The sequence below is a fragment of the Arvicola amphibius genome, chromosome 7 (genome assembly GCF_903992535.2).
Source record: "Arvicola amphibius chromosome 7, mArvAmp1.2, whole genome shotgun sequence".
Classification (NCBI taxonomy): Eukaryota; Metazoa; Chordata; class Mammalia; order Rodentia; family Cricetidae; genus Arvicola; species Arvicola amphibius.
In genome coordinates, this window is record NC_052053.1 from 20901537 (window position 1) to 20928233 (window position 26697).

The 26697-nt window shown below is 43.4% G+C and overlaps 1 protein-coding gene across 1 annotated transcript in view; it reads left to right on the forward strand.

Moving 5' to 3' along the window:
- Positions 1 to 26697, forward strand: part of Dpp4 (dipeptidyl peptidase 4) — a 79263-nt gene that overhangs the window by 34260 nt on the left and 18306 nt on the right. The window contains exons 9-20 of the mRNA XM_038336155.2: positions 2425 to 2585; positions 4050 to 4162; positions 13352 to 13487; positions 15730 to 15774; positions 17811 to 17918; positions 18157 to 18224; positions 19152 to 19205; positions 19583 to 19704; positions 21194 to 21241; positions 21474 to 21572; positions 23992 to 24061; positions 25435 to 25629. Of these exons, the coding sequence (XP_038192083.1) occupies positions 2425 to 2585; positions 4050 to 4162; positions 13352 to 13487; positions 15730 to 15774; positions 17811 to 17918; positions 18157 to 18224; positions 19152 to 19205; positions 19583 to 19704; positions 21194 to 21241; positions 21474 to 21572; positions 23992 to 24061; positions 25435 to 25629 (1219 nt within the window). The remainder of the gene's footprint in view (positions 1 to 2424; positions 2586 to 4049; positions 4163 to 13351; positions 13488 to 15729; positions 15775 to 17810; positions 17919 to 18156; positions 18225 to 19151; positions 19206 to 19582; positions 19705 to 21193; positions 21242 to 21473; positions 21573 to 23991; positions 24062 to 25434; positions 25630 to 26697) is intronic.

Below are 26697 nucleotides of genomic sequence, written 5' to 3' on the forward strand. Positions count from 1 at the left end.
CTACCTTACAAAATTCAAAAGTGGCCCCAATTCTACCTCTTCCAGTGTTTGAAAGTGATTTAAAAACTAGAGCCAGACCCTAGTTACAGCGTTGTATAACCTTGCAGGTGTGCGGTGGATGTGAACCAGTAGATAAAAGTTCTAAGGAACGAGTTATGAACTCAGCATACGGAGGATTTCTGATGGGGAAAGTTTTGAGTTAGAGTCCTAAGGCTCAAGTTCTAGTTCCTGGGTAAAACATTTCACTTAATTTACCTCAGTTTTCCTCTCTATAAAAGGGTTGATGGGCAGATTCTTTTAGGAATCTCTGTGAAGACCAAGTTGGATGCGTTTATAAAATCCAAATCACTACATAAATGTTAACTCGGTGATTCGGGTTTGAAACCCTCAAAGGGAGAGAGGGCTGCCACACCAAGGGCTAGGGCTTCTGAAATGAACACTGCTGAAAACGAGACAGCTGTGAGCTGTTTAATAAATACAAGATGGCAGGCATGCTCCCAATCCTGACGGGTCAATGCGTGGTTCTCTTAATAGCTATGCGATTTTAAGGTGATTTCTTTAAAATTCTTCTTAGCTCTGTTTTGTTCTCATCAACTGTCAAGTGGGTTCTAACGATGAGCGCCTGGTATAATGAATGCCAACCATTATCAATTCCTGGCACGTGGCACTCATCAAATGTCAGCCACTCATAAGGACAATTGTTACCTTTCATTTCCCGCCACTCTTCTCCCTTCTGCGGTTGCTGTTGCGGTTACTGAAAATGTATTTTTCGGAGGACCGGAGCCATGGTTCAGCGTTTTCTGTTTGTTTGTTGTTTGACTTTTGCAAAGGACTAAAGTTCCATTCCCAGCACTTACCCGAGCTGGCGTACAACTGACTGTCACTCTAGGTCTTTCAGGGGTCGGCACCTCTGCCTCCTTAGCCACCTTCACTCGTATGTGCGCACGTGCACGTGTGTGTGTGTGTATACACAATGTGTGTGTATACACTGTGTGTGTGTATATATATATATATATATATGTATATATATATATATATATATATACTCACATACATACATATACCCACATACACATAATTTAAAACAAAAATAAATATATTTTCCAGCTACAGGCAAAGAGGTTTTAGTTATTCAAAAACTAATTGGCATACATAATTTCCTAATCCTAAGATTCTAGGATCTATGTTTTGATTTTTTTTTTTAATTTACGCAGTGACGTGATGAGTGGATTGGGACTTTCCACTGTCTACCTGTATGTTTATCGGTTTGCTGTCATTGTAACAAGATGCACATTTTGTTATATTTTAAAGAAGTGAAAGTTCATTTTGACTCTTGGTTTTGGAGACTCGGTTCATGTTCACTTGGCCACGGGCCACGTTGCTTTACTTCTGTCTCAGTGTGGTATACCTTGGCAGGAGTGGGTAGCCGAAGGGTTTCTTCACCCCATGAATGCAAGGAAGCAAAGAAAGAGGAAGGGCTCAAGGTCACAATATCCTTGTCATGGTTACAACCCCAACGATCATAGATCATTTCAAGAGGATCCAGCCATCCAAATCATCACCACTTCCCAGCCTGGAGATCCATACTAAGACAGGGGTCTCTGGAGGGAGTCCGGATGCACGCCAAAGAATCTGACTCTTCAGTTGCCTGTTGGCAATGGAGACTTGGGCATTTTAAGAGCCCCAGTCAAACGTCCCATGGATAGGTCTCATCGTAATCATCAGGAGGAACTGCCTTTGTCAGAGATTGAGATGAGTCCAACAATATCCTTGAGAGCCATACCTTTCCTTCAGTTGCCCCTATCTTTTATGCCCTTCTCTGCGTATTGGGGAGGGGGCTAAGGCAGGGAGTTTTCAGTTTCAAGGCTGGGCAAAAGAGATGTTTCTATGTAGGGGTCTGGGAGCGCTCTCCATTCTAAATCCATCCTTTCCACACCTTATTTGTGCCAGAGTAGTAAACTCTGGGCACCATATTGGTTTGATAGCCTAGAGCTCCGCAGCAACCACAGTACCTCGTGGACTCAGTAGAAACTCAGCCCAGTGAGGGAGAGCGTGCTGGCGTGTTGACTGAAAATTAGAAAGGAAAATCAGCCTCCTGTGTGAAATTTACTTTTGGGTATGTTTTGAGGCATAAATTTAGAGGATTATAAGATAAAGAAAAAATATAGAGCGTTTATCCAATACTGCATACTAAAATATTCTAAAATGGTCCAATGGGTGACTTATTTTTACGATCTAGATGCATCCTTGGAGGTCTTATTTTTATTCATTTGTATTACTTTGATTTTGGAATCTCAGCAAACGCGAAATGGTTCATTAGTTGAACTCTGCTATAATTACTAAAGCTAATGAGAACAATATTTTGAATGCCAAAGCCAATTTATCAGCTTTCTTGTAACAGAACAATTTATGTCTTTTTTTCAGAGGAAGTCTTCGGTGCCTACTCCGCACTGTGGTGGTCTCCAGACAGCACTTTCTTAGCATATGCCCAGTTTAATGACACCGGAGTCCCACACATTGAATACTCCTTTTATTCTGATGAATCATTGCAGTATCCTAGGACTGTGTGGATTCCCTATCCCAAGGTCTGTGCCCCCTTTCGGGTACTGGTTCTGTGATTTGATGGGAAGAGAATGGTTGCATTTAATCCCTTCCTGCTAATGAAAATATTGTCAGTCTCTCTTCAACAGCTTGCTGTGATTTCTCTTGCTGAAGTCAACAGCATCTGGCAATTTTAAAGTATTTTTATTATCCCAGGAAAGAGTGTGATTTAAGGTTTTGTAATTTCTCCAAAAACTTTAAGAAATGACAAGCAGAAAAAGATGGTGAAAATGCTTTTGAAAGAGGTAGGGGAGGGGTAGGAAATGCTTGAATGAAGGAAAAGAGAGGCTGTAATTGAATCAGAAGCTCGTCTCATTTGGAGAAGTTGGAATGAGCCCGAATTGAAGTTGAAAAGCCTGGTTATATATCAGGCTGCATTACTAACTAACAGGGTACAGTACGGAATGAGTCTCAGTGGCTCTGGTACAGGTTTGGCACGAATGTGAGTTTTTCACGTCCTGCATTTGTGATAGTCGTGTAACATCCTGGTTTACAAGGTTGTTTCCTGCTATCCACATTGTGTGTATTAAAATCAAGGAGTTTTGTTAAGCAGTATAAGCCAGGAGAGGGCTTTCGAAGGGAGCCAGGAATTCTTCAGCACCATAATAAAAACGGCCACAGCGTCGTCTACGGGAAAAGCTAACAACGTATTTTTTTTTGCCATAAATGATTCGGAAAAAGGGAATTTTTATTTTTACCAACTCACTTAATTTGCCTTATGAAGATCTGCCATTTTAGGAAGGGAGAGGAAGTTAAAAGGAAAAAAAGATCCTAAACTAAATATGGAGATGTGTTTTCAGAGAATGTTATTTTTTGATGAGAGAAACTGGGGGAAAAAGCTGCATAAAACATTCTCTAAAAAAATCGTATTATTTCTAACTAATCTGTCAATAGAAGATCTATGCGTACATTTTTAAAGGGTTTACAGGCTTCTGTCATAACATCGACTGCTGAGCACAACACATTAACCTGGACTCAGAGTGAAGCTGACGCCTGCTTAATTAGTCCAGTTGGCTCTAGGCTCAGACTGGTTTTCCTGGGGGACTGAGCCTGTGATGGTATACAAGTGATAGTCACTGTAAAGCCACCAAACTCTTTTGTCCTATGGAACCAGGATAATTTGGCAAGTGATACCTTTGTCTTCCTTGGCACAAAGCACACAGATCATAAACAAACAAATACGCATGATTTAATTATGAGTGTTTAGACCTTCATGTTTTATAAACACACACGTGCACACATGCATGTGCACATGAATATATATTTTCACCTGAACACATAAAGGGTTTTCCTTCTATTTATTTCATTTCTATTAAATTGTTTGACAGTGTCCAGTTGTTATAAATCTATAGCCATAAATCGATTTAATGCAGTTTAAAATTATGTAATGATGAGGCTTTAAAAAAATCATTATCAACTCTGTGATCTTTTTTTTTTTTTTCTCCCAGGCAGGAGCTGTGAATCCAACTGTAAAGTTCTTTATTGTAAATATAAACTCTCTCAGCTCAACCCCTAGTGCAGTCTCCATCCAAGTCCCTGCTCCTGAATCCGTGGCGACAGGGTAAGACACTTCACCGGAATCCTTGGTGGTAGCCAGTTTCCTACCAGCTAGGTAGAATGTTTCAGATACAAACAGCAACGTCAAACATGGCATCATCTTGAAGCACCAATTCATTCTTTTATCCAGCAACTTCCCGTTGAGACTCTTCCTGTCTTCAGGCTAGGCATTGTTCAAATGATGGGCATGCACAATGAATAGGGCAGGTGTCACTGAGGGAGACAGACGATACCAGATGGACAAAGAGATATCAGTCTGAAATGCCAGATGGTGACAAACATTGTGAAGAAAGCCAAGGTGGGCAAAGATGATGGGGCCTAGTTGTGGGGTGGGGGTTGCGAAGAGAAGATGCAAGGCTAGGTGGACTCCCTTCATGGGCTACCCTGTGAGACTACTACCGGCAGAGGAAATCCATAGTCCTGTATAAGGTATGCGCTGGAACATTAGAGGTAGTACAGGGAGGAATGGAATCTAGCGAGGGAAATCAGAGGGCGGTGCATGATAAGGACCACGAGGGGTTTCTGGCATGGCATCATGCTGTCTATGGACAGGCTGGTGGTGCTCGCTTGCGACCTGCCAGCCTGTAAGCAACACACATCTATGAAGAAACTCATGGATGCCTCCCACTGGTAGTTTAAAAACTTTTCAGAAAAGAACTGAACGCTGATGAGCTGCCCATTCTGCCCTGCAGTGTAAGACCCAGAGAAATTCAGAGAAAGTGTGGGTCACATTTGGGAATCCCTATAGTCGATTATCCCTCATGATGTCACTTGCAGAAATTATTTTTATGTTCGAGATCCTGCCAGCAAGCACTGCAAGACCTGAATAACTTTTCCTATAAAAACCAGAGCAAGTATCATTTACCATGTAGCTCTTTATTTTAGGCTATTATTTATACAGGTTTGGTTTAAGTAGCAACTATCACGTGATGAGCGCACACTGTGCACCAGACATGGGTGTTAACACACGTTCTATGTCATTCCTTAAGTTGTCTTTAGTAACTCTCTTCCCAACAGCTATTATGACGTGTCTCTTATACAGATAAGAGAATGAGGTCCAGAGGTTAAAAAAAGACCTTCACCTTGGGAGGACCTGTTTAATCTGTTTCTCTGACTGATGAGGAACTCTCTTCTTTGTGACTACAGCTGGTGCCCTCAGGGACCCAGAGATGTCATCATCTTGTTCTCCTGAGTTGACACTATCAAGCTGGGTGCAGGTTGTACTCTGTGCTCAGTAATTCACTACGTTGTTTAGAAATACCTGTATTAATTTGTTTATCCAGGCAAGATATCTTACCTGTAAAAATTTTAAGGCCAGTCATTTTTCCATGAGTTTCTTCCAAGGTCTGAAACTATACCCAAAGGCTCTAACATCTGTTATTTGGTTCAACTCACCAACCTCTTGAGTGAACACTGATTTAAAAAAAAAAAAGCATGATTTACAATCCCAGGTATGCAAAAGGGGGTCCTAGTATTTCTAGTCAGGGAAGAAAATAGCCTCATGTGAATGACTAGGGAAGAGAAGTGACAGAGGTATGAGCATCAGGTTGGAGGCATTCCAAGTTGGTGTGATGGGTTTTCCAAAATCTGAGGGATCAAAGAGATCTTCCTGCAGAATGCACACTAAAGGGGTGGATTGCAGCAGGACAGAGGAGAGGAAGGTGCTGAGCTGGAACCCACCGGGCATGGGAGTGTGTGAGGCTGCCCAGGAATAGCTGAGACATGCCTGCTGCAAGCTGTAACTAAGACCTCTCTGCAGAGAGCTGCAGCTCAGAAAACAGTCTCACTCACTACCAACCATAGACCTCAAAAGTGGTTGACAGACTTTTTTTTTTAAAGGACCAGAAAGCCTTTATTTAGATGAGACATGATAGTGCGGTTCACTTCCAGGGAATCAATGGAAGATGGCTGCTTGTGTTGGACAAGCCTCCGTCTTGCCCCCACTCCATCCCCCTAGGTTCCTGAAAAAGTAGAGAGATCCTGCGGAGGTCCCCAGAACTGTGAGGACCCCACTGACAGTGAGCTGGCATCTACAGAGAGAAAATAGTTTGCTTAAATCACACAGCAAGTTAGGATGGGAAGTGGGAATTGGGAGGAGAGAGACCTTTGCTTACTGAATGAGAAAACGGAACTGGACATGACCGCTCGGATGTATGGTTGAGGAGAAGAATTTTATTGTAGGTAAGAGGGAGAGAAAACAGTCAGAGGCATCAGGAGGGATTCAGAGGAGGGGGAGAAGGAAGTAAGCTGAAGATGGCCAGCAGACTGAGGGGCAAGAGAAGGAAGAGGAGAGAGACAGAAGAGGGGAGAGAGCGAGTGAATCTAGAGAGGAGGTGTAGACCGACAGGCCAACAACAGTTCTGATCAAGGGACCACGTGGCCAAAAAGACAGGTTTATATAGGTAGAGATGCTGGGGAAAGGGAAGCTTTGGGGCTGGGGAGGTTTAGGATAGGGGGCAGGGTGAGAAGTGCAGGGAGGAGCCACAGGTCTTGAGAAAGACTTCCCAGGATTCTTTGGGACCTGACACTAGAACAAAACGAGTGAATAATTAGATTTAAATATGCTGAGCTACTGATCCGCCCTTGAATTCTCATTTCTTCCTCACAATGCCCTATGGCATTGCATCCAAGGTCATTTTTACAGACAATGAAAAGGAGTGTTCCCTGCTAAGAAAACACCTTCCAAAGCACAAGGGGAAAGTGCCTAGCTCTGAGGTTTTAGCCCCGTCCAAGGACTTTGAGTTTGCTCTTCATGAATTCGTCACCTTACTTCCTTGCTCTTCCACATTTCCTTAAACCAAAGACTTGATGAGGGCTGCCTCATTGGCTGGGGCTTCTGTGTAGAGCATACATACTACCAAAGAGTTGTCTTAGAAAATGCCACGGGGAAGTGTTGCGTGGAGGATCTCAAATATAGCTGTGATCTCTGTTGGCACTGATGAGATCGTAGCTTTTTAAAAATGAGACTCTAGGTTCACCTGGGGTAAATAAACTCTCACTTGGTGAGATACCACTTTCTGGTCTCGGTAAAAAGCCCTCTCAGGACCAAGGCAATCCCGACAAGTTATACTTAATGAGCATTCATTCCCTTGGGCCATGGTTTCCTCTGTGACTTACTAGATCCTGAGTACACTACCAAGCAAGATCAGCATCACCCTCCCCTCCTCGGCCCAGATCTCCTCATCTGTTTTCTGTCAGCACACACCTCCGCTGAAGAGCTTCCCGCAAGTGGAGTTCTATTAGTGGATGAGCCTGGTTTGGGCTCTTGTTAGGATTAGAGCATGAGAAAGGGTGAGCCTCTCTACCACCCTCATAGATTGAGGCTTAAAGCTAATTAGGTCATTTGAACAGTTGGTGTGCATTGGCGACTCATAATGAGAATCTGAGAGCTCAACATATTGGCGAGAAAATAAGACACCATAGGTATGAGGTGAAACTCCTAACTTTTCATTAGAGTTGTGTTTCCAGGGCCAAATGAAGCAAGACAAGGTGTGTGGGACAAGGGCCAGTTTTGCAATAGCAACTGGTGCTTAGCGGGGTGACTGGGATACATTGTCTAGTACTGTTTGTAGAACAAGAGAACGGATGAGAAGCTGGATGGCTGAATGGGTGGATTGGTAAAAGGATGTATGGATGGATGGATGGGTGGATGGATGGATGGACAGATGGATGATTAAGAAAGATGGGCTTTCCAGGTAATAGTGCATGTGTGTGGCACGGGAACAAATTCACACAGCCACCTCCTAGGACAACTTTCAAAATCATCCCACACAGCAAGTCCCTCTTTTCTCTTCCCTGTGACTAGCCACCTGCAAATTCTGTAGGCTAAAACTACAGGCCTGGAAAGGGCGTGTCGAGTGAGGTCACCCTTCCCAACACCTGATGGATGGCCTATCACACCCAGCTTATGACTTACCCTGCCCTTGTTCTCCCTCGTCCCAAGGGACCCAGTAGATAAAGACTCCCTCTATCTCTCTGAACACTGGGTGACCCTTGGTCTGCAAACTAGTTTCTTCCAAGCCCAAGGCTGCCAGGCAAGGGATAAACTGGGCTGGTGTTCCGTCCCCACCCTGCCCCCGACCAGAAACTAATGACACCTGTGGAAGCAGACAAACGAGGGCTTGTGTTCTACACAATGCTGTTCCCCTCAATGCGGCTGCATCTCACCCCACCCTTCCCTCTCCTCAGCAATCTGTCAGTGGACCTGGCAGGGTTGGCATCCCTATCAGAGCAAAGGGTGGCATGGAGCCCACGGCCGGCACTGGCAGTACGCCTGTTTCCTCTGGTGATTCACTGACTTAATCACTCCACAGTCTGCAGTTGCTTGGGGTAGCATTTCCCTCTCCATTTTTCCTTCCAGTTAGCAAAGCAGGGCTTATTTTAAATATCACTAATGTACAAATGCAACATCTACACAGCTAGAGGCAGAGGTGCCACCTAAACGCCTTTCATGAAACACCCCCTGACTTTGCAAGGATAAGGAATCATGTTGCGAGAGTCGCCACAGCAGGATGTTCAAAAGTCAGTGCACAGTCAGCTGACTTTCTTCATAAAATGTAGCTTCTTCACGACTCTCAAGGAATAAATAGATCTTATTGAGAAAGGAATTGTACACTCGAGGAATCTCCAAGAGTGGAACAGACTAGTAGAACTTCCCAATGGGACAGGCCAGACTTGTTACAGGAAGGGCAAGTATGAACAGGGAAATCTGAAGCCATCTGCTTGATTTGAATCCTGGCTCCAAAACTCCTTGATTGGGCCATCCTGGGAAAATTATCTAACCTCTCTGCACGTGTGTTTCCTCATCAGCTAGGCAGGGAACCACAATGGGACCCGCCTCACAGGGTGGTCCGAAGTCTATGGGAGGCTCTCAGGCAGCTCCCAGCACAGAACCAAGTTCACATGGGTAAACACTCTTTATGTTAAGTCCAGAAATTACTTCACTGCTTCAACATTCAAGCCAACCAAATTCCCTTTCTGCATCATCACCAAATCCTTGAATGTGTTGTGTTGTTTGGTTACTCTGCCTAACCTAGGACAAGAGACTTAGGCTCACAAGAAGGCTTGGCACTGTAGGTGTGGGCTTCCCCCAGCATTTCCCAGTCACCACAAGAGGGGCAATCTGTTCCGTGTTTGCCCTCCTCCTCAGTCAGAATGTTATCTTACAAAAGATAGTTGGCAATCCCGCTGGTGGTTTTTTTTTTTATTTACAATGAGGACTTAAACCTTTGAGACAAGAGTTCAGTGAAGTCATCTATACATTTATATCTTTTTTATGACTCTTCAGAAGTGTCTTCCCATGGTGTGATATTGGCTCACGGCTGTAACTAGAGGGAAGTATGGTCATAAAATGTGTTTCAAACAGACTCTCTACTGTCATGGTAAAAGGCCTCCGCTGAGCCCTCTCAGAGTACAGAGTACGTTCTGGGCCACTGACCATGACTAAAGTATCAGGTCCAAGTCCAATAACCTTTATCTAGAAATGGACAGGGAAGATGGCCAATGCACATGAGTTTCCTGGCTACTCTCCCACATTCCTTTACTCAGTGTTTTCCAATGGCAAAAAGTTGGGTTATAGTGTGGACTTTCAAGTCTGAGGTAGAACGTATGGTTTTCATATCTAAAGTTACCTGCCACAGGCAACGAGGGATCACGAAAGCGTTCTCTTGCCCTCAGCTGCCTCTCTGCCACAAGAACACTTTTAAAAAGAGGAAGAATATTTCTGGGTGCCGGTGTGTGCCTGTGAGAAAGTGGCTTGTTCTCCCTAACAAATGGGTTCCCACAATCTCCTCAGATCCTACTTAGGGTTTTGTCTTTGTTTTCTTCTGATTTTGGTTTTTTGAGACACGGTCTTCCCTTGTGGCCTAGGCGGCCTTTGAACTCTCTCAACCATCTGCCTACTTCGTCCTCCAAAGACTTTGTTGTTGTTATTGTTGTTGTATTTGTTTGTTTGTCTAACCTAAACGGGCAGGGATAACTGGGATAGAACCAGTTAGATAGAACTGTCAGAAGAGAATCCCTGACTCAGCTCCATCTTGGCTGACATTCACATTCATGTCATCCACAGCTCTGAATGGTTTTACACTTTTGTCAAAAGAACTCATGACATTGAAACTGAAGCTCTCTACTGAGGCACAGCCACGCTTGTTAGCGTCAGCACTGTCTCGTGCTGCTCCCATACCGTGGCTGTGACAGACGACGTGTAGACCACAAAGACTGAAACATATTTACTATCCGGGCCCCAACTAAATCTTTCTTAGTCTTTTATCTAACATATTAATTTTGAAAATCTTTACTTTCCATGTCTCCTTTTTGATTTTTCCCTGTTATTTTACAAGGATAGATCACGTGTCCTGGGTAAGCGTTAACTCTCTGCTCATATGACAACTCCTCACGGGGTGAGCGCAGAAGAGCTGGGTTAGATAAGAGGCCCTGGCCCCTTCTCAGTAGATGAAGCTCTCTCAGACCCTGCAATCTGACAAGCTCCTGGAGGCTCGTTGTACTAATGGCTGCAGCAGCTTTCTGAGAAAATCCTACTGACTGTGGGAGGTGGGTGCTTCAGCTAAGAACTAGAGAAGTAAGGGCAGGGCAGCCATTTTAGAATAAAAGTCAACGTGGAAGAAAGAGAGACCAACTGGGGAAACTGTTTGGTGTGTTCAGGAGAACACAGTCACCAAGACAGGCGAGTGTGAAGGAGACTGGCATGTTCAGGAGAACAGGGCCAGCAAGACAAGGAGACCTGAACGGGAAGGCACCATTATGTGAACGAAGGTGATGCTTGCTTGATTGAGGCTGCAGGTCCTTAGCATCTGAAACCTACAGTGAAATAACATGAGACCCAGAGGGTCTTCAGGGTATCCATGCCGTAAAAGGGGAAATGTGAAGCTTTGAGAGGCTTAAAGTGCTTATTCTTGGGTGCTCAGTTAACATCTGCTGCCGGCTTCAGAGCCTAGGAGAGGAAGGGAGACAAAAACAGATGAATGTTCTGGGAGGAAGCATGACTGCGGGTCCTAAGAAATCAGAACATGAAGTTTGCCTTTCCTGAGAGCTGCGTTCCAGGAGAACTCAGCAAGCTGTTTTATGAACAAGACTTGTGGGGCCCTGGCTTTAAGGAGCTGGCAGCCAAGCCAGAAACACAGGATAACCAAAGGGAGGGATGGCTACCCCGGGGTGGGGGAGGCCAAATAGGGGAGTGACGGAGCAGAGGAGAGCAAAGCTATGGGATCAGAAAAAATAAATCAGATGAAAGTTCATTGGGTGCAAGGCTTTGATCAGACACTGGAGAGAAGCGATAAGAGGAGTTGCTGAAATCACACCGAGGATGGGCAAAAATATCCAAGGAAAGAAACCATCCAGAGCCAAAAATGTTAGGGAGGCTAGCAGAGGAGCGAACTGTAAATTTCTCCCATGCCACTATAAACCACGGCACAGCCCCAAAAGTACTTGAAGGTATGGATGGGGAGGATGACCTGCTAGACCAGGTTCTATAACTGGGTAAAAATACTAGAGAGTACTTCATTCATAAGGGCCATGTTTTGACTCTTGAGAAATGTGTTTTAGGTTATAGTTCTGGGATTTGAAAAGTCTGTAGAGGGATGAGTCCACTTCCCCCTCGCCCCCAGTCTGAAAATGAAGTTGATGGAAGGATTAGCTGTGGATTCATCCTAGTAGCAAGGACATGTGAACCACAAAGACTGAAAATGTTTACTATCTGGGCCCCAACTAAAAGTTCCTTAATCTTTGGTCTAGAATATTAATTTTTAAAAACTTCATTTTCAGTGTCTTGTTTTTGATTCTTTCCTGTTCTTTGCAAGGATAGATCACCCATCCTGGGTAAGAGTTAACTCTCCTTCTGCTCACATGACAACTCTTCACAGGGTGAGCGCAGGAGATCTGGGTTAGATTAGGGACCCTGGCTTCTTGTCAGTAGGTGAGAAGAGCTCTCAGAGCCTGCTTTCTGACAAGCTCCTGGAGGCTCGTGGTACTGATTTAGCCACAGCAGCATTCCAGGCAAACACCATTGACAGGGGTCAAGTTAAACTACCAGAAGATTCTAGCATCTCTGCCAGTGTCCCTGACCTCATGGTATTACTCTCAGGCAGCAGAGTGGGGATGGAGAAGTTTCACCTTTGACCCCCCCCCCTTCTACCAGCAGCCAAGTTCTTAACAGTTCTAAACATACGGTTTCGGTCACGTGTGTGTGTTCTTGGGTTGTGTCTGCTGTTTTCCTTGTTGGATATACTTTATTGAGTAAAATGTTCATTTGCAATGAGGTCTGGACAAAAACTCATATTTCTTTTTCTTTTTCCCCAAGACAGGGTTTCTCTGTGTAGCCTTAACTGTCCTGGAACTAGCTGGTCTCAAACTCACAGAGATCTACTTGCCTCTGCCTCCTGAGTGCTGGGATTAAGGGTGTGCACCACCACTGCCAAGTTCATATTTCGTGTGTGTATGTGGTGTGTGTGTGTGTGTGTGTGGTGTACATGCTGGTATTTGTATATAGTGGATACATGCTTGTAGTAAATTGAAATTTATATGGGGCATCTTTCTGGATTTTTCTCTTGTAAACAAAGGTTTTTCTGTTCCATCCCATCTTATAGCTGTTTTCAAATAATCACTCAGAGGCTTATATTAATTATTAATGTTTGGCCAATAGCTCAGACTTATTACTAGCTAGCTTACATTTAAATTAACCCATATATCTATGTTTTGCCACATGGCTCAAGGCTTGTTACCTCATTTTCCACACGTCCCATTTATTCGGTGACTGGTTCATATATCTCTCAACTCTACCCTTCTTCTCTCCCTTATTCTGTTTGGCTTTTCCACCTAACCTTATCCTGCCTGACTATTAGTCAGTCAACTTCTTTATTAAACCAATCATATCATAAGTTACACAGTGTACTGGAATATTCCACAATATTCTCTACTCTTATTTATTGAGCAGGATTTCTGACTGAACACAGAACTGACCAACTCTGGCTACTCTAAGCTAGAAGCTTGCCGGAGGAATCCTCTTTCCCTGCCTTCCTAGTAGGGGAGTTACAAGCAGGGCCAGAGCTGCCTGGATTTAACTTGGATTGCGGGGTCAGAAACTCAATCTTCATACTTGCAAGGCAAGCCCTTTATCCACTGGGCCATCTCACCAGCTGCACAGTGTCTGAGACGTCCCCCTTGCCTTTTCTCTCTCCAGGGATCACTATTTGTGTGATGTAGCATGGGTTACAGGAGAGCGAATTTCTCTGCAGTGGCTCAGGAGGATTCAGAACTACTCCGTGCTGGCCATCTGTGACTATGAGAAGACCAATCAAACATGGACCTGTCCCTCGGTAAGATCTCACTGCAGGCTCTGCTTTTCCAACAGCATGGGACATGTGACTGGAGGGCTCCTGGTCTTAGAGATAGTGAAGGTTGGGGTTTAGTAAATGGTTTAGTCTCAATTCCCTCTGAATCCATATTGAGCCCAGAGGCACCAAGTCAGTCTTGCCTGTCAGACACGTGCTGTCGGGTGGTGCTTCCTTTTCTCTTCTGCACACTAGTCACCGTGTGCTGGTTGTGAAGATGATCACATGGGAAGGGGAGAAGGAGTGACTAGACACCCAGAGGACAGGATTTGATGTCTGTGTTCCACATGAGGAAGCGGACCAGAGCCTCTTGATGACAGCTGTTTTAACAATAAAATATAGGAGGATGGGGAATGACTGGCTGAGCATGTAGGAAACAAAGTAAATACCAGGAGGGTACAGATCCTGCATTGGACCATAACCACCTCTAAGCAGAAAGCCGATTTGGAACTCAAATAAATAACCATTGGCCTGAGAGGGTGGCAATGCTGAGGGAAGCTGAGTGTTGATCCAACTGATGTGCAGACAGCCCCAGGCAGGACACTTTGAAGTCTTTCTAGTCTGAGGATTTCAGCAAAACCTCCCTGAGAGCCAGAGACCTGAGGAGAGGCAGGCGCTAAAGCCTTGCAGGCGCATGCCATGACCACTTTGTGTCTCCTTGTCCATTCTGGTCATGCTACATGCTGGTAACATGGTCTGGTCTGTGTTCCACACACCTCCCTGCTCTCATCCTAGATGGGTCCAGGGAAGATTCTTACCTGAAAACTTGAGTATTACGCCCTATCTTGACTCATGGATTTATTTATGTGAGAAACACTGTTTAAAGTATCTCTACCTTGTTGCTAAACTATGGGATTCTTTTTAAAAAAAAAAATTAACTAGACAGCCCTGTACTTCCCCCAAATGTTTTAGTTCTGAAAGGGAGTGAGGTCGTGAAGATATGGCTGTGAGACTGTCCATGCATTGAACACTTACAATACATAAGGTACAGTGGAACCTGGGGCTCAGTGAGGTTAAATGCTGCTTAAGTCATAGGACACATCTGAACTCAAGCTGCAAAGCCCAAACTCTTTGCTTTCTGCTGACTCATCACAGTATCGGGATATTGTGTCATAAGAGGCTTTAAGATAGCTACAGAGGGTAATAGCAGATACTCTGTTGGAGTTGGGTGGAACAAGACAAGGAAACGGCTTGGGGGAGGATGTGTAGTCAGCTAGGATAAGATGTCCTATGTGGACAGATAAGGGAAAAAGGTCCCTCTAAGCTGAGCATTGTGCAAGGACATTGTGTGGGCAGCTCAGAGCATGGAGGGACTGAATGCACTCACTGCCTGAGCTGGAGGTGAGGCTAGAGACTTAGGTTTGGGCTCAGGAGCCATGCCAAGATGTTTGGATTTATCTTGTAAGGGTGGAAAGTTGCTTTAGGATTCTGAAATGAAGATTATATTGGGAATAGAGCTGTCTGTTGTCAAATACGATGAGCTAGGGGCTGAGCAGAGAGGATAATGGATCAGAAGGAATAAAGTTAGTGTTAACACATACAGTTAGGAGACTGTGGTGGTTGACCACTGGAAACATCCTGCAGACAGGACTGATGGATGTAACCGTAGAGAAGGGCAAAGGACAAAGAGCTGAAGAAAGGGTCTAAGGGGGGTTTCCATGAGAAGAGAGCAAAAGGTGTAGGGATCGAGACTGAGTAGCTGGAAAGAAAGGGTCTATGAATATGCTGGAGGACTAGAGGAAAGCAAAGGGCCTCATCCAGCTCTGTGAGCTTCAGGACAGCTCCAGGTCAGAGCTTCAGGCAACGGAGGTCAACGATCAAATGCAATTACATGGCAAAAAAAAAAAAAAAAAAAAAAAAAAAAACTAACATAAATAGAATTATAGAATGAGAGATTGTTTCCAATTATTTTATCATAAGTGTAATTTCATTTCTAGTACATTTTGTGGGGCAAGGGATGTAGCTCAGTTGGCAGGATACTGAATTAACATGCCCAGAGGCCTTGGTTCAATTCCCAGCAGTAAGTACAGCGAGCAAAGGGATGGTCCCAGGCAATTCTCGCACTTGGGAAGCTGAGGCAGGGTCAGAAGCTCAAGGCTTTGGCTATCTTGTCAGTTTGGAGGACAACCTGGGACACATGAGACCACATTTTAAGAAATAAATAGTAAATGAATGGATTTCCCCGTCTTCCCTTTGAAGCACTGCGCTGTCCTTTTTTTCTCCCCAGGCACAGCAGCATGTTGAGATGAGCACCACGGGCTGGGTCGGAAGAGTAAGTGTTCTGCGTTACGGATTTCATAATATTACCAGACTGCTGCTCAGATCTGGGTAACGTGCAACTGTCCCGTAGTAAGGCACTACGTTGTCACTGATAGAAATGTGAGTTGGCCCATCTCTCAGAGTGTTAGCTGTGCTTTCTACGGTGACTGGATTGCACAGCCACACAGGTAAAGAACAAGCAGCACATTGAGATCAGGGGCAGAACTGACACAACAAAGCCTGTTCTCCAGGTCAACTGGCGCTTCCGGGCATCTGAAAGGCAGCCACTCCTGAAAGGCCGCCAGGATGCCGGATGCCCTCTTTTACCCGTTGCTTGAGTTCTGCACTTTCAAGGCAGAAAATGTTTCTTAACGCAGCCTGGACTGCAGCCACGAGGAACAGAACCTACCCTATCCTGTGTACGGCACACCTCTCTGGTGGACATCACATCTGTGTGTGTGCACACGTTGGTAGGCACTCTGAGGAAGAGCTTTATCTGGGAAAGCAGGGTGACCCTTGGAGGCTCACAGCTTGGCTCCGTTTCCATCATATCACATGGACATGCACTACCAGCCTCCCAAGTCTGAGACCAGGGAAGAATGCACAGGAGGCGCGGGGGTGCAGGGAGGGATTCTAGCCACTATGACACCTTGCATGACAGGTGAAAACTGACCAGCATCCAACTTCTTCCACTACTACTATAATCCTTCTTTAAAAGAGAAACAAAGTGACGCAAGCGTTGTAAACATTTCCCGTCTTCTGGGTGAGAGAGGTGAGGCTTCGGTCCAGGAAGACGACCCCTTTCTGCTGGGCTGGAAGCTGCCATACATTCCCATGTCCTTTTTCTCCCGGCGCTGATTGGGCAGAGGGGAGAGGTTTGCCAACATGAAAAGTGGTTTCCTCCATGGCAAGAGACATGCTACACTTCCTCACGACTCTTTGAAAAAAATATGTTTTTTCCTCTCTGTATTTAACCAGACAGATGCCACTTTTCACACATTTCTTCTAGGCTCAACTCCATCCAGGGGAAACAGGGAAATGTATTAAAAAGATAAGGCTGTGAACATAGGTCTAGAGAGGGGAATGTGTTTGAGAGCTCTGTAATGAGAACACCAAGTGTACTGCACGCCTCAGCTTGCTCCCTAAATGAATTCGCTTTGAATCACTAAATAGAAGAGGCGAGCCTTTTCCTTCCTTCCCCAAATGGGAGCTGATGGGAGAGGAAACGCCGAGGGTGAAGAGAACCAACAATTTAAAAGACCATCCCCTACCTGCTCCGAATGTAACGACATAATAGAAATTAAAACGCAGCATGGCCCTTCCAGGCTGAAAGAGACGCTCTTCTATTTAAACATTATTTTTGGAGAGCTATCTTTTATTGAACTATTTTTTTAAATAAAAATTTTGTTCTACATTTCCATGTAACCATTTTTTTTCTTTGTAAATTATTGATCATCTTTAGAAAAATGAAAAGGCTTAGGATAAACATAACTATAGAAATGCTTCCATGGGGACTCTATAACAGATATTCCTGGTGGCATCCAGTCTCGAAGCAGTTAAAGACTATGCCTGACTTTAAAAAAAAAAAAACAGACACAAACCTGTGTAAAAGCAGGGATGAAAACTTCCCCATACTACAAACCACTTCCAACCTGAAGCAGTTAGACAGTAAGCCGTTTTCTAGAAAGTGCACTTGTGACATCAAGGACGTTCCCTCTTTAAACAGAAGTGAACGTTAGCTTACATGCCCATAGGGGTGGAAGTCTCTATTATCATTCTCGTGAGAAATGTCCCAGAACAACAGAAACATGTTTTTGTGACCAATACGCACCGCAGGCATTTCTCCCTTCATTCTCCCGTGTAATGCCACCAAATGATCCTGAGTTTGCCTTCTGTTCCCTGTCTTCTAGTTAGGAAGACTTTCATTTTCAGACCCTCCACTGAAACACAGGTACTAGAGAGGCCTTCCACACCCTGGAGTTTGTCCTGAGATGAGACTGAGATTATTATTATTATTATTATTATTATTATTATTGCTCTTTTGTCTAGTTTAGGCCCGCAGAGCCCCACTTCACCTCTGATGGTAACAACTTCTATAAGATCATCAGCGACAAGGATGGCTACAAACACATCTGCTACTTCTCCAAAGACAAGGAAGTGAGTATACGTATACAGCAGATCCTAAGCTGACCTCTTTCCCCAGCTAGAACGACATCATTTGGTGACATTGGGCGATGTGTACCAATAGACTAATTCAGCTTCTTCAGTGGTGTATGGGACGCAGCAGAATAGGCCCGCAAAGCGACCTCATAGTTATTTGAATTCCTGATATGGATAACTCTACTGAACTTTGATAGGAGAGTCTAATAAATCTCATATTTAAAATCCCAATCAGGACTGCACATTTATTACCAAAGGAGCCTGGGAAGTCATTGGGATCGAAGCTCTGACCAGCGATTATCTGTGAGTATATTCTAATAATCAGTAAATAGGCTGGAAACCCGCACGTTATAATCGCACCCTCTCACAGAAATGCGGGAAAATCTCCCACAAAGAGTAGTCGATTTGGAATGTGTTCAATCCTTTTTTTTTTCCTTTTTAACATACGGAAGCCTTAATGATTTTCACATATGTTCAGCAGACTTGATACCATGCCACCAAGCGGTTCTACCTCTTGGTCTTACCTGCTTTGCACTGGAGAGGCTGCAGCCTCTCTGGGCCACCCCAAATAACTGCAGGGCGCTTCTGGCATTACACGGACCCTGTGAGAGGCTGAGGAAGACGATTTTATCTGCTGGTGTTTGGCCTTGCTCTTTGGAGCATGGAAAGCATTGTTTAAGTCCCTATGACAGTATACATGAGCTGTTAGCAAGAGGCGTGTTTCTCTCCTTTGGGCTCCTGGGCTCTTCCTTTACTGGACTCAGCGCAGAGGAATTTACCATTTCCCAGAGCAGTTTCTGAAGACTTTGCACAAGGGGCCCTGTCACTCTCTGGAATATTCATCCCCTACATCCATGCAGTGTGTGCTATAAAAGAGAAAAGACAACACAGGATTGGTACTTGGGGCAGGGGGTTTTGATTTCAAGCTAGCTGTCCGGACATATTATCATATAAAAAGCCCTCTGTTAAGTTGTTAATTACCACATCTATCCAGGAAGAACTCCTGGAACTCCTATACTGGACTGTTTAAAGGAAGTGTCCTGGGTAGGGAAGATGGAAGGAGGGAGCTCTGGGGTGGGGTGGAGGAGCAGAGCAGCAAGTGCAGACAGAGGGCACTCACTCGTGCAGGACAGCCCTGTGTGTCTCTGTGCCTGGAGTCAGAGAACAGGGGGATGGACTTGACATTTTGTAAAATGTGTTCAATATATATTGCCTCTGTTTTCCTCTCAGGTTCTACATTAGTAACGAAAATAAAGAAATGCCGGGAGGAAGAAATCTCTATAAGTAAGAGTGTTGTCAAGATGCTGACATCAGGGTTTCTATGGACAGATTATTCCCTGCTCTCTCTCTCTCTCTCTCTCTCTCTCTCTCTCTCTCTCTCTCGTCTTGTCCTAACTGATATTACACTGGAATTGTTATAAGTACTTCTATTTATCAGTAGTATATAACTAAAACAATGGCTTTTTAAGGTGTTTATGGGCGCTTCCTAAAAATGGGAGATCAGAGTTACTGTGAATTAATGCATGTATTTTATGATGAAGAGAAAGAATCTAGAGGGTCGCTTTGGCAGTCTGAGTCCATGGAAACCAGAGGATGGCATCATTTAGCTTCTTCCTTTTGCCTAGCCTTTGATGAAACAATCACCACTGTTGGTTTTCCAGAATTCAACTTACTGACCACACAAATGTGAAGTGCCTTAGTTGTGACCTGGATCCAGAAAGATGTCAGTATTATTCGGTGTCATTTAGTAAAGAGGCAAGGTACTATCAGCTGAGATGTTTGGGTAAGTTTGCACCGGCTGTGAGGAAGAGAGATGACTGGCCTGTGGGCACTCCTGTCCCTACTGTCCTGAGACGGGTGGTCCTAAGGATGTCTTCCCAACACCAAGGCTTTCATCTCCCCTCTACCCCTTTGCCTTTGTAAATTTAGGAGCCCTCGAGGACACCTCAGCCCTTTCCTACCCAATCAGGTCATGTGATGTGTGCACATACCTTTTCTTCCCTCTGAGTTTATTCTTACACACACACATGTTACAGGTTTTGAATGATTACTTTATACATTTGTCCCTTAACTTAATAAGAAACTGTGAGGGGTGCCTGTCACCCATGCCACACCCTGCTCTGTCCTCGGTTGACTTTGCTACTGTTAGTATTTATTACAAGGCAAGAAGCCTGGGCAAGGGGAGGCACAATGGTAGACTCAAGTCACACAGTAAGTTCAAAGTACTCTAAGGGAATTCTCCCGCACCCCCCTTCTAATGCTGTGCAAGATGCGTTTCAAAATGAGAGAAGGAATTTAGATAGTTTAAAAAGAATAAATAGTCAATGGCAAAGGGGAACTTGGCACTAGTTATCCTGTTTTTTTTTTTTTTTCTCACTGGTGTGTTTTGTTTATTATGACGCATTTCTTTAGTTTTCATTACTATGGCTACATTTTGCTGCCATTTCTTGAGTATGACTTTACACTAGGCACTTTGCTAGAAGTTTAATATTTAGGATCTTTTTAAATCTTAATAAAGCTTTTCAAAGTACATATTATCCTCATGTGAAGGTGTATTGGCATGGAGACACATTGGCCTGACTGATCCAGCGAGTCAGCCAGGATTCAAACCTAGGTCCAGCATTGCCTTCGCTGTGGTTTTTCAAGCAAATATAAACATTAAATCTATTATCTTAGATGCACTAAGATCAAATAGCTCACAAGAGAGCTTACTATACATTACCTTCCACTCCACAGCTGCCACAGTTGGGATAAATAGTGAAGATACGGGCTTGCGAGAAAAACACTTTTGAATGCCAGAAAGAAGCGGCTTATCAAGTCAGGCACCGCAGGTGCACTGCCTTCCTCGCAGACTCTCCTGAGTGGGTCCCTGAGGGGGTGAGAGGGGACTCGCCTCCTCCTTGTGGAGCTGGCTCCAGAGCTCAGGGCTTGAGAGGTGGTCTGGTCAGCGTGGGGTGGCAGACAGGAAGTAGAGAAGCACGCGTTAGCTCTCTTTTCAGCTGGCTGATGAGAAAACTGCCTAAAATGCCCAGCAGGACAGAGGCCCTTTTTCTACCCCTTTTACCTGAGACCTGTACCTTTCTAGTAATTCATCCTTTACTTGATTGCAGTTATTTTTAAGAAAAGTGGGGGTGAGGAGGAAGCAGCTAAGCTTCTGATCTACTGCGATAGCTCTTTTGTGTTCTGCCAGACGGTAATAGCTGGTATGTTGGAACGCTCATATATATATGCCATACTCGTCTAAAGCATCTTTTTCGCCATTGCATCCACAGGCCCCGGTCTGCCCCGCTATACTCTGCACCGTAGCGCCGATGATACAGGTATTTTGCTACATCTCACCCTCTGCTGGCTTGTAGGAAAGCACGGGTCAATAGGATCAATATGAGATGTTTCCTTTGCGTTAGTGTCTTGCATTAGTGAGTTGGACACAAGCCTCCCTACCTGAAGTGTGCACAACCCCGTCGCTGCGCTGCACACACGCTCACTCTGGCACCTCGCGATCTAAATTTTTTGCACTCTCGTGAGTTATTGCTGTTTCATGTACTTGTTTAGAGCTACGAGTCCTGGAGAACAATTCTGCTTTGGATAGCATGCTGCAGAATGTCCAAATGCCTTCAAAAATACTGGACTTCATTGTTTTGAATAAGACAAGTAAGTTAAATTTCTTTTGGAATAGTGTTTTTCATGGAAGATAACAATAAAATATAAATAATGTGACAATTTGGTCTGAAAATATGTGTTTTTGCGTATGAATCTAATTTAAAAGGTTATTTTTTTTTCCATGAAACACTCTATCACAAGAACTACTACTTTTGCTTTTTTGTGTTTCAAAATAGGAATCTACATAAAATTTATTCTGTTGAGAGAGCACTTGGGGAAAATGTACTATTGATAGGTCAGCTCAGTTAATGAGTCTGTTCCACTAGTAAGCATTAATTGTAAAGAAGTGAAATCACACCTGATACATTTTATCTTTGAACTCTAGAGTTAGCAAACACCCAAGATGATTATGGTAAAATTTGAGGTTGTTTCTAAAGTATTCAAACTTCAGGTTTTTTGGTTGTTTGTTTGTTTGCTTTTCTGTTCTCTTTCCTTTTCCTAGTTGGCTTAGGACTGGGTGTGGAATAAGCATGGATTACTCTCAGGCACTGTTGGTTAAGATGTTAAAAAAAGAACAATAGGATTATTTGAGCTAGAAATGCTTTTTTTTCTGTTCAGATTTTTTTCCCACACACTAAGAAACAACAACTAATGGGAAGGGAAGAAATAAATCATAGTTGATAGAGTTTAATTTTTAAGTTTAGCATAATAGGATTATATGGAGCTGAAGAGATGGTTCAGCAGCTGGGAGCAGCAGGGACCCGGAGTTCAGTTCCCAGCACACATATATGGTGGTTTCCAAACCGCAGGTAACTCTAGCTCCAGGAATCCCAACCCCCTCTTCTGGATTCCCAGGGCACCTGCTCTTACTGGCACACACCCACAGACAGAAACACAGACACACATCACTTAGACTAATAAAAAATAAAATGTTTTTATAGAGAAAATGAAAAAAATTATTCAACTTCTGTCATTTGTAACCAGCAAGACAGACCCTGCCTGCAAAACAGAGCCACTTCTGCAGGATAACTTAACCTGCTGCTCAGAGTGAGTGTGTGTGAGAATCACCAGGGCCCTTGCTTCCAGGCGCCTTCTGACCCAGCAGGGTCCCTGTGCCTGAGACATCTTGAATGTAGAGAGTTCATTTTGACAGCCTGGTGCAGCCTTCTGCAGGAAATATGGAGATGGGATTCTATTTCTGTGGGCACACAGCGGGGAGTCCTTAAGGTTTTAGGGCCAGCAAGGCCACATGGTTAAAAGGAAATTTTCATAGGCATTGACAGATCAGGGGAGGGGAATCCGTTGGGCTATAGTCATTTGCATTACAGGAAAGCCAGGACTGAGACAAGGCCTGAGAGAAGAGACCAGGGAGATGAGATCTTGGGACCAGAAAGAACTCCTCCTCATAGAAATATTGCACATTAACAAAAAGATTGAGTTAAAAATCCCCTCTAACCAACGAGTGCTGACCAGACAAGAGAGACTGAATAGTGATGGGTGTATGCTTGAAAAATAACAGTCAGTTTGGATAATAGTTATTTGATATTTGATTAAAATTATAATAAAAAGTTAAATTTTTTCTTCTTACTGACACATTGCACAAAAGCACAAGCATTAGTGAAATATAATATAATATAAAAATATTGGACTACTGAATCTTTTCTCCAAATCATTATAAAATCAATCAAGAAACAAAAAGGAAAGTAAATGCAGGAAACATTTCTAGAGGCCACAATTGTTTTGAGCCTGCAGTTTAAATCTTCCTGAATATGTGGAATTCTATTTAGATTTATTAGGCTTATTACTTTGAGAGCAAAGAGAGATGATTCATTATTTTGAGGTAAATTTTTTTTATTAAGCTGCTGTCATTAAGCACAGGAGTTTCAAAGGCCCCAGGGAAGAGGAGCATACAGAATGCGCAAGGCAATTTGTTCCACAGAAGCTGTCTTCATTCTGTGAAAGACGGAGCTGAAATTGAGACTCTGCTTTGCGGTCTGGGATGGCAATAGAAATTATAAAAAAAAAAATGCTATTAAATCAGAATTTTAAAGGAGAGTTATGGCCGACTACAAATTCTAAACAGCTTCAAGGAAATTCAAGAAGAGGAAAACATTTGGGAGGAAAATTTAGAACATAAACAAGCTAGATAGCTAGAGAAGATGCCAACGAACAGAAGCATAAAAACAAAACATTAGGAATCCGAAAACGCGCTTGTGTTTTGCAAGGCGCTGGTGGCTCTCATGGCTGTATTAGAAATCACTTAATTGTTTTACCACTGGAATAACTAGCATTTATGAACCAAAGAGAGTGTTTTATATCTTTAAAACATGATCCTAAGCTGACCTTTTCTGTTTTCTATTTAATTTAACAAATCGTTAAAGTCTAGACACAACATTACTGAGAAATAAGGAATGAAATCTCACATGAATAATTATTTTTACCACGCTAATTAATCTTTCTGTTTGTTTAGAATTTTGGTATCAAATGATCTTGCCTCCTCATTTTGATAAATCCAAGAAATATCCTCTACTCTTAGAAGTGTAAGTATCCAAGGGGGGATGATTAGCAGTTAACTGCCATATTTCGCTGTGGGTATAGATTAATGAACTATTGCACCACTGTTTCTGTTCCTTCCTGCATCATCGACCACTATTTCCTCTTCCCATTTTCTACGCACAAATCCCATCCTATGCTTTCTCCAGACTTAACAGACAAGATAGACACTTCTCTCTGTCATAATCATATGGTTTGCTTTGCTTCCCAGAATTTTAAGGCAGTTCCAATGGCATTTCCAAACCCTCACCTCCAGCCTTCCCCTGGACATCGTAGCAAGCTAGAGAAGGGCACTTTCAGTCTACCAAAGTTTCCGTCATTGACAGGGCCAAGAAAACTCATGTTCCAAAAAAAAAAAAAATGTTTACTCATATATGAATGCGTGAATACGGTCTCCTGTTTAAATTTAGAATGCTACATCATCTAGTTTAAAATTAAAATAATGTGATATTTTGTTGAAATGGAAGTTCTTTCAAATTCCATCTCCAAGAAGAGGCAAGAACATGTTGGTAGAGGCATGCGTGCAGGACTTGCCTGTGGTCTGTGGGGTGGAGACAGCCAATGGGTAGGAGCCAGATGAGGGAGGAGGGAGCTATTATTAGAGAAGATCTGTATGGGCCCTGGAGTCACGTAGACTGCGCCAAGATGACGCTGAAAGAAGCTGCAATGAGCTATAGGGATCATTCCTTAGCACACCCAGGAGCTGCTAAAGGCTGCACGCATGGCTACATGTGTGGCAGATTCTAGGCTGTAAAGACTGCACATACAGGGTGTTAAAATTCTTGGAGCGCTGAATATCATACCTACTTCAAGTTTGTATTTCTTTATCCTTGAGGTTTGAAGGCCTAGATTTCCTTCCTACTATGGTCCTTTCTACCATGATTTAGGAGTCTCAGTGTGAGCAACAGCACACAAGATCTTCAGGAGAATGCAATGCCCATGATGCTCCATTCGGACTCCTTAAGGAAAACCCCAACCTAAGAATAAATGTGTAGACTGGGAGTGTATAGACTAGAATGTAGAGCTATGCTAACTAACTGCCATTGTTATTTTTATAAGGCAATTTCCTCTACCCCCCACTACTTCTCTTTCTAATATTACCCAGTACTTAAAATGTAGAATATGTTTGATAATAATGTTCAAATGCAAATCTTAGGGATGTGTTTAAAGGAAACACACAGCCATAAATAGTCATGTCATGTCATCAAATTTAACGGACTCATCCTTGATAACCCAAAGGTTACTCTGCTTTTCAGGCTCCTGGTTGAGAAAGATGTATATATTTGATCCATAGGGGGAAAAAAAATCTTTGTTTAATTTGGGAAAACAATAAAGTCATACGTGGTGGATCTTTTCACAGGTATGCCGGTCCCTGTAGTCAAAAAGCAGATGCTGCCTTCAGACTCAACTGGGCCACTTACCTTGCAAGTACAGAAAACATCATAGTAGCTAGCTTTGACGGCAGAGGAAGTGGTTACCAAGGAGATAAGATCATGCATGCTATCAACAGAAGACTGGGAACATTAGAAGTTGAAGATCAAATTGAAGCAGCCAGGTATGTAACTAGAGATGAACCTAAACATTATTTACTGCTCTTCTTACCTATTTGTCTGTCTATCTGTCCATCCGTCTGTCTATATGTCTGTCTGTCTGTCTATTTACAACTTGTAATATGTGAAGAATGGGAAGTTTTTTGGGGGGTGAATGTGTAATTCTTTTTTCCTGTAGGTTCTTTTAGTGCAGATAATCTATTTAGATGAAAACATGTGTCACTACAGATTTACATGAAGTTTTAAGAAGGCTTTTTCTAAGTTTGTTTTTGTATATAACTCAAGAATGGAAGTTGGCATATACACTACCATCATCTAAGAGTGGAGACTAGAGACCCATGGAACACATGGGTAAACTGAGGGACGAGTGGACCAAGTTAGTTAGATTTTCAGTCACTGTGATAGGATCTCTGGCAGAAGGGACTTGAAGGAACAAGAGGACAGGTTTGTCTGGAATTGTGGTTTGGAAGATTTCAATCCACTCTCCTTAGCTGGATCAGTTAGGGACAAACTACAGTGTTCTCAGCCCTTCCTTCTGTGTATTTTGCTGACTATAATTTCAGCCAGTGATTATTGCGCCACACACTGAATGCTAGGCAGTCCTGAAAATTTCCCCCAAATAAACTAGTCTTTCACTATTAAACACAGCCTCCCACATGGGCCAAAGACAGACAAGCCCTTGACTATAGTTAAAGCAAATAACCTTCGGTTAAATTCTTAATCAAATCCTTTTCCCATGTGAGTCCCAATGAACAGTGTTTGCTGCCTACATTCCTATCCGCACCCTGATTTTCTAATCTTCCCACCACAACCGCTCATTAACTGGGGCTAACATCATTCCAGTTGGTTCCTCCAAACAATTTCCCTAGATTTCTCTTCCAAACTACTTCTAAAAGTTTCCAAACGATGAGATGCGACAAGTGACAGCAATGACCCTATCTATCTCTTGTACCAATATCCAGTGTCAGTGAGATTTTCATTGCAATTACAAAGTCCATGATTAAACAACTTTAAAAGGGGAATTATTTACCCTGGACCACGATTTCCAAGATTTCCATCCATAGTCCTTGGCT